The 16,943-nt window shown below is 42.8% G+C and overlaps 1 protein-coding gene across 1 annotated transcript in view; it reads right to left on the bottom strand.

The window, feature by feature from the left end:
* The window catches only part of LTBP2 (latent transforming growth factor beta binding protein 2), a 130,623-nt gene that overhangs the window by 78,971 nt on the left and 34,709 nt on the right, over positions 1-16,943 (bottom strand). Inside the window, exons 4-5 of the mRNA XM_079971817.1 lie at positions 3,679-3,866; positions 704-874 (exon numbers count right to left, since the gene is read on the bottom strand). Coding sequence (XP_079827943.1) covers positions 704-874; positions 3,679-3,866 — 359 coding nt within the window. The remainder of the gene's footprint in view (positions 1-703; positions 875-3,678; positions 3,867-16,943) is intronic.

The following is a 16,943-nucleotide window of genomic DNA, read 5'->3' as shown; positions in this document are numbered from 1 at the left end:
GAGTCTCCTCCAGCACCATAATTCAAAAGCATCAATTCAAATCAGCCTTCTTTATGGTCCAGCTCTCACTTCCATACATCACTACTGGGAAAACCATGGCTTTCCCCAACCTAGAGCCCTGTAATGTTTTGTAGCTCTAGTCATCTGGAGCTGGTGGGAGTTGCACTCCAAAACATCTGGAGGGCACCAGCTGGGGAAAGTTGCTCCAGAGCAATGGTTAGAGGGCTGACCTGTCCAGCTCACTGAAATTTCCTGTGCAATTACAGTTTCAGCAAGATCAGAAGAAAGGCTTCAGCTGCCATAATAATTAGGAACGGCATAAAAGCTTCAGCCAACTCTCCTGGTTTCCACACAAGCGAAAGGAGAGAACAGGAAGAAATTAGGTGTTGGGAGTCAGACCCAAAAGCTAATGCCAATGAAAGCAGAAAATTGGCCCTGACAAGAAGAATTGCAGCAATGCCTGTCTGAGACTCTGACTGAACTGCTGTATTGAGAGGAGGACAAAAGGTAACTGTATTCGACCTCTTGTCTCAAAGAGGGCAGGACCAGTCTTGGAGAAGACTTATTTTCAGGCCAATTGAGCTGTCATCCTCCTCCTACTCTGAACTCTGCTCCTGCAGTGAATTGCTAGTCTTGTGGATGAAAGCAACAGAGGAAGATAGATAAACCTTGTGAAAGGGGTCAGACATATGGGAAGACTCACAGATACGGAAGCCAGATTTAGGGTCATGGTCATGCCCGCCCTGGCTGTACAGGGTGGTGGTGTCTCCTTTCTCACAGCTGTTGTAGCAGCGGCCATGTCGACAAGTCTGTTTACAGATTGTGGGAGTGAAGATAATCTTTATCTTCCTGATTTTTTCTGTCAGGTTGACACCTGCAAAGAAAAGAAAAATGACCATCACAGAGCAGAAAGATGTCTCTGAGCACCTTAGTTTAGCACAGGAGTGAGGGACTTGTGGTCCTCCAGATGCTGGATTCTCACTCCCATCAGCCCAGCCAGCATGGCCAATGGTTCCAGGGACGATGGGACTTGTAGTGGCTTAGGGCATAGATGAAAGAACATAAGAAGAGTCTGCTGTACCAGGCCAATGGCCCATATAATGTAGCATCCTGTTCTCTCAGTGGGCAACAATAAGGCCTGTATTACAAGCCCTGATATTACAAACTCTATAAAAGCAATAAGTACAGACTACTAAAGGGTGAACAGGAGGATTTAGTAGATTACGCAGCGAACCCACAGAATACATTTCAAGGATTTACTTAAATAAAACTAGGGGAAAGGGATAAAATGCATTAACTGAAAGAAGCACGAGGCATTTCTGTATCAGAATGACAATAAATTCTTTCCTCCTTTATTTCTCGGCCCTGTTTAAAGGAAGGAAAGGAGACTGGGAAAGCTACCCTGAAGGGAAATGCTTGGATGTAATAATAATAATAATCTACAATATTAATGCCTCCCACCAGAACAGAGCACATGGCTGCGTTCCAGTCTACTCCGGTCCTACTCCAGCTGAGACGCGGGGAGGGAGAGAGAGACAGCCAGGCCAATTAGTTGAAGTGAAGGTAGAGGAATGTTGGGTAGATCAGTTAGGGTAGAGATGTCAAAGCTGAGGGGGAAAAGCTTGATGCCTCACCTCAAAAAGGATATCGGGGAGCTGGAAAGGGTTCAGATAAGGGCAACCAAAAGGATGGAGGCAATGGAGCAACGATGAGGAATGAGTACAACATTTGTTTTATTGTATTTTTAAAATTAAGGATGTGTTAATGCCCCAGTGGATTTGTTGTTATGTATTTTTATTATGCATTGGTTTTATAGTTGTAAGCCGCTTAGAAGCCATTCTGGCATATAAGCAGTATACAAATTAATAAACAATAACATTTGGGGCTTTTTAGTTTGGAGAAAAGGCAAGTAAGAGGAGACGATGATAGATGTGTAAAAAATTAGGCATGGTGTGAAGGAAGTGGTGAGAGAAAAGTTTTTCTCCCTCTCTTATAACACTAAAACTCAGGGAACATCCAACAAAGCTGAATGCTGAAAGACTCAGGGCAGACAAAAGACGGTACTTCTTCACTCAGCACATAGTTCCCCCACAGGAAGCAGTAATGGCCCCAAACTTGGATGGATTTAAAAGACAATGAGACACATTCATGAAAGACAATGCTATCAATGGCTAGTACGCATGATAGTTATGTTTCATCTCCACCTGGAGTGCCAGTTCGGGGAGGAAATGGGGGGGAGGGTGTCAACGTACGTGACATAGTGATGTTGCGTCCAGGCATCGTGCATGATGTCACAATATTGTGAATGACGCCCTGATGTCAGATGTGACGCTCATGAAAACCCCTCAGAATTTTATGAATATACACTTCTTTGTATGCAGTTCTGACCAATATACATATTTTTGCAAGTCATTTCCCTAATATAATGTATTTTTGTATGTTATTTTCACCAATGATTTTTAATTTACATACTCCCTTTATATATTCATTTTTGTACATTTTGTTTGATTGGGTGTAGGACTGAACTGCAAAATTTGAAGAAGTGTGAATTTTGAAGGATAACAGTTTTTCAGCTTGCATATTAGTTTGAAAAGTGTAAATTAGGTAGTTTCTTATGAAAATGCAAATTAAATCATCATCATCATCATCACCACCATCATCAGCATCATTCTCACCCCCGCCTGTAGATAGCTAAATTCTGTGCTGATACTTTGGATTATACACCTAATCAGGCCCACAGAAATGAGTGCTTGTGTAAACATTACTCACTGTATTGCTACAGATTGCTAGCACATGTACATGGCTATGGCATTCTCAATTACTATACCCTACCTTAATGGTGGAAGGGACATGGGTGGCACTGTGGTCTAAACCACTGAGCCTAGGGCTTGCTGATCAGAAGGTCGGTGGTTCGAATCCCTGCAACGGGGTGAGCCCCCGTTGTTTGGTCCCTGCTCCTGCCCACCTAGCAGTTCGAAAGCACGTCAAAGTGCAAGTAGATAAATAGGTACCGCTCCGGAGGGAAGGTAAACGGTGTTTCCGTGTGATGCTCTGGTTCACTAGAAGCCGTTTAGTCACGCTGGCCACATGACCCAGAAGCTGTCTCCGGACAAACGCCAGCTCCCTCAGCCTATAGAGCGAGATGAGCATGCAACCCCAGAATGGTCTGCGACTGGACCTAACGGTCAGGGGTACCTTTACCTTACCTTAATGGTAAAGGTAAAGACCCCTGGAAGGTTAAGTCCAGTCAAAGGCGACTATGGGGAGGGGCGCTCATCTCGCTTTCAGGCCGAGGGAGTTGGCGTTTGTCCACAGACAGCTTTCCGAATCATGTGACCAGCATGACTAAACCACTTCTGGTGCAACCGAACACCGTGACAGAAACCAGATTGCACAGAAAGGCTGTTTACCATCCTGCTGCAGCAGTACCTATTTATCTACTTGCACTGGCATGCTTTCGGACTGCTAGGTTGGTAGGAGCTGGGACAGAGTGAGGGGAGGGATTTGAACTGCTGACCTTTTGATCGGCAAGCCCAAGAGGCTCAGTGGTTTAGACCACAGCGTCACCCTCATCCCACTATCTTGATGGACTCCCCCCCACCACCACCACCCACACTGCATGAAGCCTGTGCTTAGAAACATTTGTCGAAGAAACCTGGCTCATTCTTTAGACCTTACCCCCGTGAGGTGAAGATGGTTCTTGAAATGCCGTACGTGGCCCAGAACTGCTCTGTTCAATTCCATTCCCATTCGGCAAGGCATTGGATATGAGCTGATCATTATTGGTGGCTGGATAGCGTCGGACTGTACGAGAGGACCCCGTGTGCAGCTGAGGGGTAGCAACAGAACGACTTTGGCTCTGAGACCTGTTGAAAAGAAAGCAGAGCTAACATCTGTGCTGGATAAAACGATACAAATCTTTCTTTCTCTTTTATTGATTTCCATACCAAATTCGACAAAGAAAGAAGAAAGAGATACAAAAACAAAGAAAAGGAAGGAAGAAAAACAAAGAAAAAAGGAGGAAGATGCGCCAATCAGTTCCCATTAAAAATGCAATATCCACTGATACATCCATCTTAGGTTAAACATATAAATTGATGTCCAAATGTTGAAACAACTATCCACATGTAGTTGATAAGAAACACACTCAAATGTAGCTAGGGTGGTACAGTCCTCACACCACTGCATAATAGACGGTGGGTGTTTATCCTTCCAGGCTTGTAATATAAGGCGGTGTACACATTACCAGCTTAAAATGCAGCTAAATCAGGCATAGGCAAACTCAGCCCTCCAGAAGTTTTGGGACTACAACTCTCATCATCCCTAGCTAACAGGACCAGTGGTCAGGGAAGATGGGAACTGTAGTCTCAAAACATCTGGAGGGCCGAGTTCGCCTATGCCTGAGCTAAATTGTTCTTATTCTCAATTGGGATTGAAGCTGGTTTTGGGGAAAATGTATCAATAGGAAATGACAGGATAGATATGGATTTGGGCTAACATTGTGTGCATGCCACTTCCCAAACCAGCCATGGGAATGCACTGGATGTACAGTTCACAGGAGTGCGTACACAGTCTAAGTCTCTTGGCAACCATAAAGGTTCACGAAATCCCCTCTGTTGTCCTTTCATTAATCCCCAAATTACAGGAATATAATTTAAAAGTAAATGGACAGCTGCAAATATCAAGGGTTTCACCAATACAAAACTGATACGGGCAACACTTCAGTCCAAAAAAGGAAGTATCATTGGCCATGTCCACATCATATGTCACAGCATTTCCGGCAATACACCTCCAGCTTCTATCTGTGTTCGACATTGCCAGACATTCTTTCTGACTGCATCAGAGGGAGAGATGAACCTGGAGGCTCCTCTTCATCAGCTCCATTTGAACCAGCTGCTATTTGATTCTCTCAGAACCGTCTCCTCCACTGCCATTACGCAACTTTATTATGTAACATTATGAAAGACTTAGGATCTGGACATGCATATTTCCCTCTTTTCTTCATATCCACCCCCACCATTCTTTTGACTTGTATCTTTTGGTTTTAAGCCATCATTCAAAATTGTAAGCTGCCTAGCCTCTCACTATTGCTGAGACACGTGGAAGCAACCAGCTTAAATGGCTTCCAGGATCATTCCAGACTACTTTTTTACAGCTGCCTCCAGAGAATTCAGCCCCTTGTGAATGAATTTAGCAGTGCTATTTCTCTAGAAACAGAGATGCTAGAACTCACCATGAACACGTTCTCTTAGAATGACAATGGCGCCCATCTGAGAGGTGCCAGAACTAAGTTCCGGCAAGTTCCAGCTGATAAACAGCCCTGAATCTAACCACCATTCACAAGAATACAAAAAGCTTGTGGGGTAGCAATAATATATATCTGTTGGGTCCTCTTGAGTTGTGCATAACCATTTTGGCACATCCTCAGTTCAAAACCACTTAAAGAAGTTTTCCCATAGCTCAAATTTATCTGGGCTCAGAAAACAACAACACCCCAGAAGTCATGCACGCAGTGTGTTAAGTGAATTGGCCCTGAGCAAAGGGCCATCACCGCTGTGACTGGGCAAGATGGTAATGTATTTATGATGAAAGTGCTGTTGTTGTCCTAAGCCTCTCATCTCCCTCCAGCCGTGAGTGATCCCACAAAAGCCTACTCATCTTCTGCAAGGGCTGAAGTGCATTCCCATTCCTGCCTCTGGCATTGACAAGGAAAGAGATGTAGCCAGAAAAGAAGCCTGGCCAAGAAAATAAACAGAACACGCAACCCATAAAAGTCATGAAAGAAACTTTTAGAGGGAATGAACACCCATGAGTGAATTTGCATTCCCCACCCCCACCCCTGGGTAATTTTATTTATGGGGCCTGGCATTTTGCAGCAGTCAAGCAAACAATACGCATACACTCCCAGTTCCCAAGGCCACTCTTCAGTGCCCACTTAACACATGCTGGTTGTCACCCCAACAGAGCAAAGCTTGTTTTAACTCAGCGGATTCTAAACCTCTTTCTTTCCTAGGCTTTTCAACCCATTCCACCCTGTTGGCTCCCATTTTCCTTTCAGGGGATCAGTGCCAAGCTTTCCAGACAGCTTTGTTTGTAAGTACCCTGACCCACCCTGTATTTTTCAGCATCCTAAATGAGCCAGGGCAGAGTCAGTACTGAGATCTCCAAAGAAGCCTAAAGTGAGTCAGTGAGATTAAATAGGTCTTATGCGAGACACTTAAGCCCCACAAGTTGTATCAGATTCCCTGCACGTTCCTACTTCCACAGCATCTATATACAACGTGCATTTGCACAATACAGACTTGTACGCATGAGATCCCAGTTTCGATGCAGAGCTTAAAGAAGCTCCAAGAAGCAGGGCTGGGGGGGGGGGGAGTCCTACCTGAAACCCTGAAGATTTGGATTCAAGGTTTGCTGCTAAATTTAGGGGTTAACTATATCAAACTATTGGTTTGAGCAGCATGAGCCAGCTCTTTCTTATACTTGGGGGTGGGTTTGGAGAGAGAGAGCTCATTCTAAAAGAATTCCCACTATGTTAACTTTGGTGGCTCAGTCATTAACTATTATTTGAAATCTGGTCCTCAGCCTGCTTTATCTTGCAACATGAATCTTGTGTACATATTGAAACAAAGGACAATGAACTCGATCCTGAGAGTTGCTAATTGAAGAAGGTTCAGGGGGGGGGGCTATCTCATCCTCATATTCCCCCCACCCAAGAAAGATTCTCTGGAGGGTTGAGGTCCTCTTGAACAGTGTGAGTAGTGCACAGGGAGTTCTTGGAGAAGGGAGAGAATTGCCCTAAGTCAGATACAGGCTGGGACGCGGGTGGCACTGTGGGTTAAACCACAGAGCCTAGGACTTGCCAATCAGAAGGTCGGCGGTTCGAATCCCCGCGATGGGGTGAGCTCCCGTTGCTCGGTCCTGCTCCTGCCCACCTAGCAGTTCGAAAGCACATCAAAGTGCAAGTAGATAAATAGATACCGCTCCGGCGGGAAGGTAAACAGTGTTTCCGTGCGCTGCTCTGGTTCGCCAGAAGAGGCCTAGTCATGCTGGCCACATGACCCGGAAGCTGTACGCCTGCTCCCTCGGCCAATAAAGTGAGATGAGCGCCGCAACCCCAGAGTCGGTCACAACTGGACCTAATGGTCAGGGGTCCCTTTACCTTTACAGATACAGGCACCTGGTGCAAAACAGAGCTCCATTCACACAAGGTGCTTCTGATTCGGGGTGATTCTCTCTTCTCACTTCAGCCCTCTTTACTGCAGCCTTCACTGTTCAGGAGGGTTTTTCAGCCTCCACTAGGGAGACACAAAGCTACAATTCTCAGTTTCTCTTATTTTCTCATTTTTCCAATCTTAAATTCAGTTTGCCAAATTTCCACATCAGCCTGCAATTTTTTTTAAATTAAGCATCATCATGAAAATTCACTAGCATTTTAGTGAGCATTCTTCCTGTTACACACACTTTACAAGCAATTCCCTTAACATCACATATTTTTGTAAGTTATTTTCACTAATATCTATATATTTATGCACAATGTCTCCTGATACATGGGTTTGTACATGCAGCTGAAGAACTGCGTTGCAAAATATGGAGAAATACAAATTTTGAAGGAAAGCCGTGTTTCAGTTTGCAAATTGTTCAGGGAGTGTGCATTGTTGAAAGGAAGTTAATGGTCTAGACTGCTCAGCCACAGCTCTGAGCCCAACAAAGGACAATCTTTTCCACTTTCCAAATGACCCATGGCACTATGAGTTCTTCAGCATTTCTCAGCTGCCTTTGCTTCATGTGAAAGCTGGTGAAGTCCAAAATGCTTTGAGGTTATCAGCTTCATCATCATATATCTGATCGACATGAAGATAAGTCTGATAAGGTTACTGAGATGAACATTCTGATACCCAGGCAGGTACAAATGGGAGTTCTCATAAAACTATTATGAGTACAAAAAATATCTCCATCTCTGAGCACCAGGCGGGAACATTCTAGTGGCTGTTCTATTAGCATTTCATTCAGAATTTTTCAGCTTCTGTTTCATCCACACACTTTCCCATTCAGCTGCACGCAGCCTTCCTTCATCCCTCATTGATGGTTGTTTAACATTCCTGTGGTAACCACAGGAATCACTTTTTTGAAAAACAAAAAATTACACTAGTAAAAAGGCAATAAAAGGGATGCATCACCAGGAACTGAGCTGTCCAGAACAACATGAGTGAGTTGTTATAGTAGAGAAACATGTTCTAAGATTTCATGGAGTTCACCCTAGAGCTCTATAGGCATGTAAGAATGGAATGGCTGAGCTACCAAACATATGAATTTTCTCACTGGCAGCACATTTAGTGGAAGAAGTTACACACACACACACACACACACACACACACACACACACACTATTTGGGTATTCTAAGAAATCACAGTTCTGGCAACACCATGTGCCATCATGATTTTCAGACAACTCCCATCAGCCACACGCAGCACAACAAATGATCAGCAATGGTGAGACCTGGAGTACAAAACATCTGGAGGGCATAAGGCTGACCTAGGCCTTACCACTGAACAAGGTGAATAACCTAGTAAATAAAAGTTCCTTTTAAAAAGCATATTCTAAATTGGATAAACAGTGGCAAATGAGGCTCAGTGTAAATAAGTGTAAAGTGCTGCAAATTCTGGAGGAAAAAATCCTAGCTCCACCTACACACCAATGAGACTGAAGAAGTGATAAATCAGGGGAAAGATCTTGAGGTGGTATGTAAACTTATTGTGCAATGGCAATTCTATGCTAGGTACTATTTGGAAAGGGACTGAAAATGAAACAGCTGTTATTTTAACATCACTATACAAATCTATACTGGAATCCCTTTTGGAAAACCCTTTGCAGTTCTTGTTGCTCCATCCTCACAAAGATATTATACAATAGGAATAGGTGCAAAAAGAAACAAGAAACAAAGTAGTCAGAGGATTACAGCACCTTTCCTATGAGAAATTGATGAAAGCTTTTGTAACAGTTCTTCCTATGCATTCTATAGACCAGGGGCTAAGCTTATTTACCCAGAGTCAGTAAATCCTTTCAGCTGTACTGGATCTTGCTTTTCCTGGGATCTCAATAGCCCTGATGGTGTTTATCTCTCCTTTCAGATGCCACACCCCATGGCTTCTCCTGAGTTTAGAAAATGCCAGCGAGAAGTCATGGACATAGTTCTTGGGACAGCATTCCCACAAGGGATTTCAAATGCACAGGGCCTGGACCTGGAGTTGAATCCAGCTGCTTGCTTGTTTGCTCTTCCTTTTTCTAGAGGAAGTCCTTGACCAGCAGCTCACTCTTTATAATGTTGATTGTTCTGTTCTCTAATGCTGCTCTTGAGTGGCTTCAGCAAATCTCACAAGACCTGGACATTCCATACAGGCACACAGATATAAAGAACTAACTTTGCACAAATATCCTCCAGCATGAGGCTCAATTTCCCCCACCCCATGATAGCCGACTTGCAGCTCAGAATGAGGCCCCCTGGATCCAGGTAAGGTCTTTCCCCACCCCATAATGCTTAGGCGATGGCTGGTGCTGCAATGCAGACCATACATGAGATACACTGGGATACTTTTATTACCCTGCACTTTTGATAAGGTCAATGGTCATTTTACGAAGCATAAAACATCATAGGGATAATGAGAATTACATCCAGAACCTCTCCTAGAATCAAAGCAAGATCAGCACAGCCGAAGAAAGGAAATATTTTCATTAACTTTATCAGGATCTCAAAAGCTTCCTAGCCAAAGTAACTTTCCAGTGGTTAACATTATCCAGAAGCTCACACACAGGCCAAAGTTATATTGAGAAACGACTGTCCTGGCCTACAAAGCACAAACTGTTCTTGGAATATCTCCTCCAGCTGTTTGTTTTTACTTTATACACTGAACACAAATATCCATTTTCCTTATTCTTCTAACCCTTTCATTCTTTCCTAGAGTTCATTGTACCACCCAACACTGCCCTCCGAAAGGAATCTGGATGAACTTGTCTGAAGGACTCAGACATTGTGTAGGCAGCAACAAAATGATGGCATCCCATCTAGTGAACTCATCCTTTCCAAGGTCACCCAACACCTCATCATCATAGTATCTCTGCCACACCCTCCATTCTACTTCCCCATTACTCCACCAGTGCCTTGAAACTAGTTCATATGTTTCTAATAAAACAAGCTGATGTCAAAGGTGGAGGCCACAGAACTGTGAGCTAGACTCTTTGGAAACCTCGCTTACAACAAGTGACTGGAGGTCTTATTACATCTGCTCCCTATCATTAGCCCCTGAAAGTGCTGCTGTGTGCTGTCCACTGTGCACAGGAAATAATACAAAATGTGATGGATTTCATACAGTCCTGCAAAAATCCTTACAAGTAAAATGGTATTGTTTGGTAACAAGTCTGAATAGAGTTTTTAAGTAGACTTATGAGAGGTCATGGGTGGGGTGGGGTGGGGAATGCAATGAAGAGCTGAATTCACCTGCCAGGTTTCAAGAATCAAGGAGCCATAATTTGACACTAAAGAGCATGCTCTGTCTGCAAAAGGTTCCAGATCTAATCTTTGGCAACTTCAACTAAAAGGATATCATGGAACAGGACTAAGGAGAAATTTGCTTGAGACCCTGGAGAACCACTCATAAGTGAACAGTGTTGGGTTATATGGCTGAACAATCTGGTACTTTTTACTTGCATGGTTTTAATTGGTTCTTATGATAACCATGGGACATATTTTGGCAGTCAATACATTCTTATTTCTCAAGGTTACTGCTTCAGCTGCTGCTCATTCATGCACATTTCAGCCCTTTCCATTCTTAGAGGCCATTAAATACTGAAGAAAACAATTTTAGCACACTTAAAAAACAATTTTTTAAAAAAATCAGGATTGTGTTTAAAAGAAGGCTGAAATACGCAAAGTCTGAAAGCAATAGATGACCTGTGTTGACAAACTTTTCTGCGCAACCATCCATTCAGAGTAGACCTAGATGCTGCAAGGAAAACTTGGTTTCTCATGTTTCTGTCCTGAGGCCAGGGGTGTACTTGCAACGATGGATTGGCAGGTGGAAGCGAGAGGGGCTCCCCCAGAAATGCTCCCCCCCCAGCCATTTTTCATTGCTTCCCCCTAGCTAGGTTCTGAAAGTATTGTGAGTTTTAGGGGGGAGGTAGGCTGAATGCCTGGGCTTCTTTCTATTTCTTGGAATAGCCACGCTAGCTTTCTGGTGAGGCGATAGCCTAGGTGATGGGCCATTAAAGAGAACAAAGGAAGGGGCTCTGTGTGAGATGGTAAACGGGCAGGGGCCTCTTCCTCAATTTGCAGGCAGTTAGAAGAACAAAGGTAGAGTTGCATAATGTGAGCTAGAAGCAAAAAGAAAAGTGAGAGGCTAAGAAGCCAAAGAGTCTGAGTGATGTTTGATTTCTGTTTGAATCCAAGGCTGCGGCTATGGAGGAAGCAAGGCCCTGTTCAAGTGTAATGCTGGGAACTCCTCCACTCTAGGCTCAGGTTGTATATATGTGTGAATTAACCATATATCATTCCAAAGCTTCCATAAGTGCTTGAAACCTCTGGAACAGGGGTAGGCAACTTAAGGCCTTGGGGGCAGGATGCTGCCTTCTCAATCTGGCCCGCAGGTGGTCCGGGAATCAGTGTGTTTTTACATGAGTAGAATGTGTGCTTTTATTTAAAAGGAATCTCTGGGTTATTTGTGGGGCATAGGAATTCGTTCATTATATTCTGGCCCCCCACAAGGTCTGAGGGACAAGGTCTGCTGAAAAAGTTTGCTGACCCCTGCTCTGGAATCTTGCACGACTTGGAGACTGGGGTAGCGTGCAACAGTATATTGAAAGTAATCCCAGTAGAGGGACCTGGGGAACATTTGCAATGCAGAATGTTAGTTCTGTTAAAACAAAAGGAGGCTACAGCAGGAACTTATAGATTATTTTACTGAAAAAATATGAATTACTGGGGTACCCTTACAGCTGTTTAGGGTTCCTTCCCTTTTCGATAAACATATCTGCTGAAGAAAAGGAGTTTCCAGTGTCTAATTCCCATATTTCTATACCCATGAAGATACCAGTTATTTGAGACTTGACTCAACAGGCCACCATCCTCCAGCTACTGTACTGAGCATTCATTCTAATTTGGTTGCAGGGATGTTAGACAACACCACATCAAGTTAATGCTATCTCACACTTCCCCTTTCCTTATCTCAAAGAGTCCAGTTTTTGGGGGGAAGAGGGTGTGCTGCACAACCTGAATTTGCTGGCATGTAATTGGATCCCACCCAAAAACAGTGACAGTCTTGAAGTGCCCTCTGCCCTAGATAAAACTGAAATGTGGATATACTGGGCACCTCACAAACGGAGCCCTACTGGACAGAATCTGGAAGGGACCTACAATCTTCCATATTTTCTTATTGGTTTCCACTCTTTAAAATGGAGCATTTTAGAGCCAGTTATTTGTCTAAACTCTTGCTTGTTCCATTAAGATCTGCCTTTATTGAGATGCATTTCCAGGCAATGCCCTCAGCCGTGCTTGATGGGTGTAATAACAAGATTCCATACACAGATCATCTGTATATTTGGACAACTGCAAGAAGACTTTTTTATTATTTGTTACATTGCCCATTATACTCAGAATCTAGGAGACACTTTCTAAATCCTGTTTGTTCAAGAAAGTGGTCTCTCCTTGCTTGGGAGGGTTTTGTGGCTGCTGAGTGACTCAAATGCCTCAGTGACTCATAAAGTGACCCTTTTTGTGCTGGCAGAAGAAAGACTATGAAAAAGGAATAGCAGTAAATTTTTAAGGAATGTTTGGAGGTATAATTTGAAATATGCTGTATTTGGTTGTGGTGGCTCCCCAATTCTCTCATTGCATGGTTCTGTTGGTTTAAGAAGAGAAATTGCTGTATATTTTTATTGATTGTCTTTGTATGGTTTTGTCATGGTCCTCGACTAGCACAATAAACTTATTTAACTTGAACAAAGGAGCACATTACTGAGCAACAGGCAAACCCTAACAAATTACTAAAATTAACGGCCGTAAGTTGACCATATCCTATTGATTTCAATGGGTCTATTCTGAGTATAGCTTAATCAGTCATCAGAGACTACACTAGTGGGTGCTGAAATGTTATTAAGTTGCCACCTCATGCTTTCCACAAAGTCTTCCACAACTTATTACCTCAACTTTTCAAGGAACTGTTGACCATCAAAGTCAAGGGCTACAAGGAATTGCTTTTTCACAAATGTACACAATTAAAGTGCTGGCAATTCTATTCAGACATCGTTGGTCTAATGGGTGTGTGAGCAGCTTCCAAACAAAGAACTAAATCATGGTCATCTCCTGATAACCAGCCCATTCTGTTTCATCTTAAAATTCCCTTTTCAGTTTCTGTCCCATCCATCCACCTTCCCTATTGGCCAGCAGCCCTCCTTGTTTAAAGCCATTTAAACCATAAGTCAGTGATTCACTTCCTTCTCTTATGTAATTTTCCACTGAATCACTAGAGAAGAATGGACACCACACAGACAACCAAGCCTACAGGGACAAAAATAAGTAGCCGGGCTTGGAAAGTCCCAAACTAGCCACAACCTAGAAGCTTTCCCTCTTCAGTCTATTAAGTGGTCGTGAAATGTCTAGGCAGAATGTGGTTGGGTCATTCTTTGTGTCATAGTGCAGGTGCTTTCAATAGCAGCACTGGGGTTCCTCATATCACACAGCTCACAAACAATGTGAAATACAAAGTAGCTGTTAAGATTTAATTTGGAACGTGGGACAATGTAGAAAACGGCTTATCTCTCCACATTGCATAAGGCAACCAAAGAGAATTTGTCTCACTTCGCTACAATCAGAGAGGGCAAGCCAATAACCACAACACACAAGACTACAAGGCTTCCCAACAGAAAAGGCCTCTTAACACATCAACTCCTCTGCTACACAAACCCAGTGTTCCCCCTTCTCTTCTCACTTGCAATAATACTAGCTGGGAACTGTTTCTAGTGCACCAGACACTTCTCTCATCACTCTCCCTCTCAGACAGGAGTGGGATAGCCAAAAATACCTACTTTCCTTGGTAGCTGACCTCTTTTATAAATAATATTTGTTTGACTTTGGAAAGGCATCCAATTGCATGTTGTAACGATGATATCCAGCGCTATAAGTTAATAAATACTTCCATTCAACCATCAAAAGTAGTATAGAAATCAATGGCAATGTCCTGAAATTATTCAGATCTTTTCTCTAGAATTGTCAACTGTGCCGGCCTGAGTATCATACAAATCCCTTAAAAAGCTTCCATAGCAGCAAAAAAGAAAAGAAAAAACACAGCTCTTCCGCCTCCCATACACTCTTTCATGAGTGTTCTAGCCCATCCTCCTCCTCTGCCTGCCACAGAGCAAAACTAACATTCTACTTACTAGAGTCTCTTAAAGCGATTAACTCCAAAAAGAATTTATTAGGTGAAATGGATGAAGCAACATAATTCAAAGCAGCAGTACTCCATAACTAATTCCCAGCTTTGTTACCTTAAACATATGGATGGGTTTGTCTCTCAGAGGTTTTATATTCCTTCTCAAATTAAACAAAGGGAAGATAGAAGGGGAAAGTGCTTCAAAGAAAACACCACTGCCTGCCCGCAAAGTATCTGCCATCAGATTATTGTCTTTTTTGTAGATTAGTTTCTCTAAGGCTTTGCTGTGGTTACTGCTATGACCATATGGAGCAGAAAGTAGTTAATACTGGAAGATCCCAAATTAAGCATTCTGCACACAGCACTCTGTTGTGACTGAGCATGTGATAGCATCCAACTTCATTCACATACAGCAGGGATGTCATCCTCTGAATGTTGTTGGACTCTAATCCCTTCCAGGTAGCATGGCCAATGGTCACAGGTGATGGTATTTGCAGTCCAACCACATCTAGAAGGCCACAGGTTCCCCAACTCATGCAGGCTTGGACATCAAGATCCATGCATTCACAATCAACTAGATCCACCTCAGAATGGAAAGATGTGGAGAGAAAAACACCACTTTGTATAAAATTCAACAATAGAAAGTGCAACCTCATATCGTAGCAGTATTCTAGAACCATTCTTCACATTACACAGAATAAAATAGCAGAATTCTAATCTCAGCTGCGCCACTTAACACTGTGGGAGACCATATTACCACATTAACATTTTCTAGTCTTCACTGATGTAGTAAACTAGCACACCAGGGAGAGGGTTATACTAAACTTTTCATATGATCATCTACAACTTGCAGGGAAACAAAAACAGATCTGCAGTCCTAGAATTCTGGATCGTACCACTTCAATCTACCATCTCATCCTGCATAATGAAGAAAATGGCTCTGACTCAAAATGTCAGTGGACACTGTGAAATATAGATGATGGCACTTTAATGGAAGCTGGATTTTCATCCATGGAATTTGCTTCTACAAAAATAGAAATGAGCACAGAATTAAAAGCAGATATCATCTGCATGATTTAGCTTTCTGCCAGTAATTCCCTCCGTGCTTAATACATTCAGCACACTTAATATACAAACATCTAAGCAAAGAAATGTCTAATAAAAATAATTTAGGTTTTGTTGTAGGCTTTAAAAAGGGGATAAGAGATAGGGATGGTTTCCTGTATTTTTATCTACTTGGGAGGTGCCAAATAACTTAGCATTTAGCAACTAGCTATACAAATTTCATCAGTATCTAGAGCTCTTTCAAATGTACTCCACAGTACTGCACAAAACTCACACACACCCAAGAGCCACCAGTTGCCCTGGGTTTTGCTGAGATCCTTAGTCTTTGCACAGATTAGCAGTTTTAAAATCATCAAGGTTGCTTTCCCCCATTGTGTTTCAAGTCCATTTCCACATTGCTGTACACCGCAATAAGGGAGCAAAAATGTCATCACCTGGTGTGCTTTGTGTGTTTGGTTTCCCCACACCAGCAACCCTCCTGAACGCTCCTTCATGAAGCTGTCATCTGCACATGTGCAATGGCTGTCTCAAATGTACACACCTCAGCTTAACTCTGTAGTGAATGTGGCTTATGTTTTCAGATTGGATGGAAGCTGGTTTGAGGGAAAACCCATCAAACAACAGTATTTCTCAAGAAGATGGGTATGAACTGTGGCTCAGCTTCAAACATCAGCAGTGGGAGCACATTGAAGCCAGAGTAAACGGTAATCATACCATGCCTATATGATTTTTGTTGTTATGCTAACTGGATGGCTGTGGAACTAATGGACCAAAGTGTTGACCCCTCAGATGGCAGGCAGGCAGCTGCCAACGTATGTAAGGAACACCTGTAAGTACGGATGAAAGAGAAATGCAGTTCAGTACAGACTAAAAGTCAAATCTATCAAACCTGCACTTTCCCAAACAATATGTAAACCATATCTGAAATTTGTGATGCAGTTCTCCAATCAATGTTTGGTTGCCCTTCTCTTCCAGCTGTTTAAAAGAGTCAGATTTTCTTTTGTTGTAAAAAAAGATGGACAAGATACTGGGAAAACATTGGAAGGTCATGAATGGATGATGATGTCAGTTGGACGCACAAACCCCACATGTGTGTGAATGAGGCAGTATGGAAGCAGTGTTCTAAGCCAGTACCTGAACAACTGGAGTATATTCAGTGAAATATATTAATTTGTCTTTGGCCTGTAGGCTCTGGATACAGAAAATATGTTTTTAATATGCATGCATAATGCAGCCAAAGATGGTGCAAAACCATACATACTGTCTATGGATTACATGTTGATCTTTCCAGAGAATTCACCCAGTAAAGAGGCTGGCAAATGATATCTCAAGTCAGTGCTGGCTACCTGTATGTCTAAGAAGCTTAGATTGGCAAAGTATTTTCAGCTAGGCTACAGATGTTGAGATTTTGAATAGCACAACACCAGCGGCTCAGCTACATTAGTAAAGAAAAACCG

Source organism: Podarcis cretensis (assembly GCF_951804945.1).
Source record: "Podarcis cretensis genome assembly, chromosome: 1".
NCBI lineage: Eukaryota > Metazoa > Chordata > Lepidosauria > Squamata > Lacertidae > Podarcis > Podarcis cretensis.
This window is presented reverse-complemented; position numbering and strand designations above follow the sequence as displayed.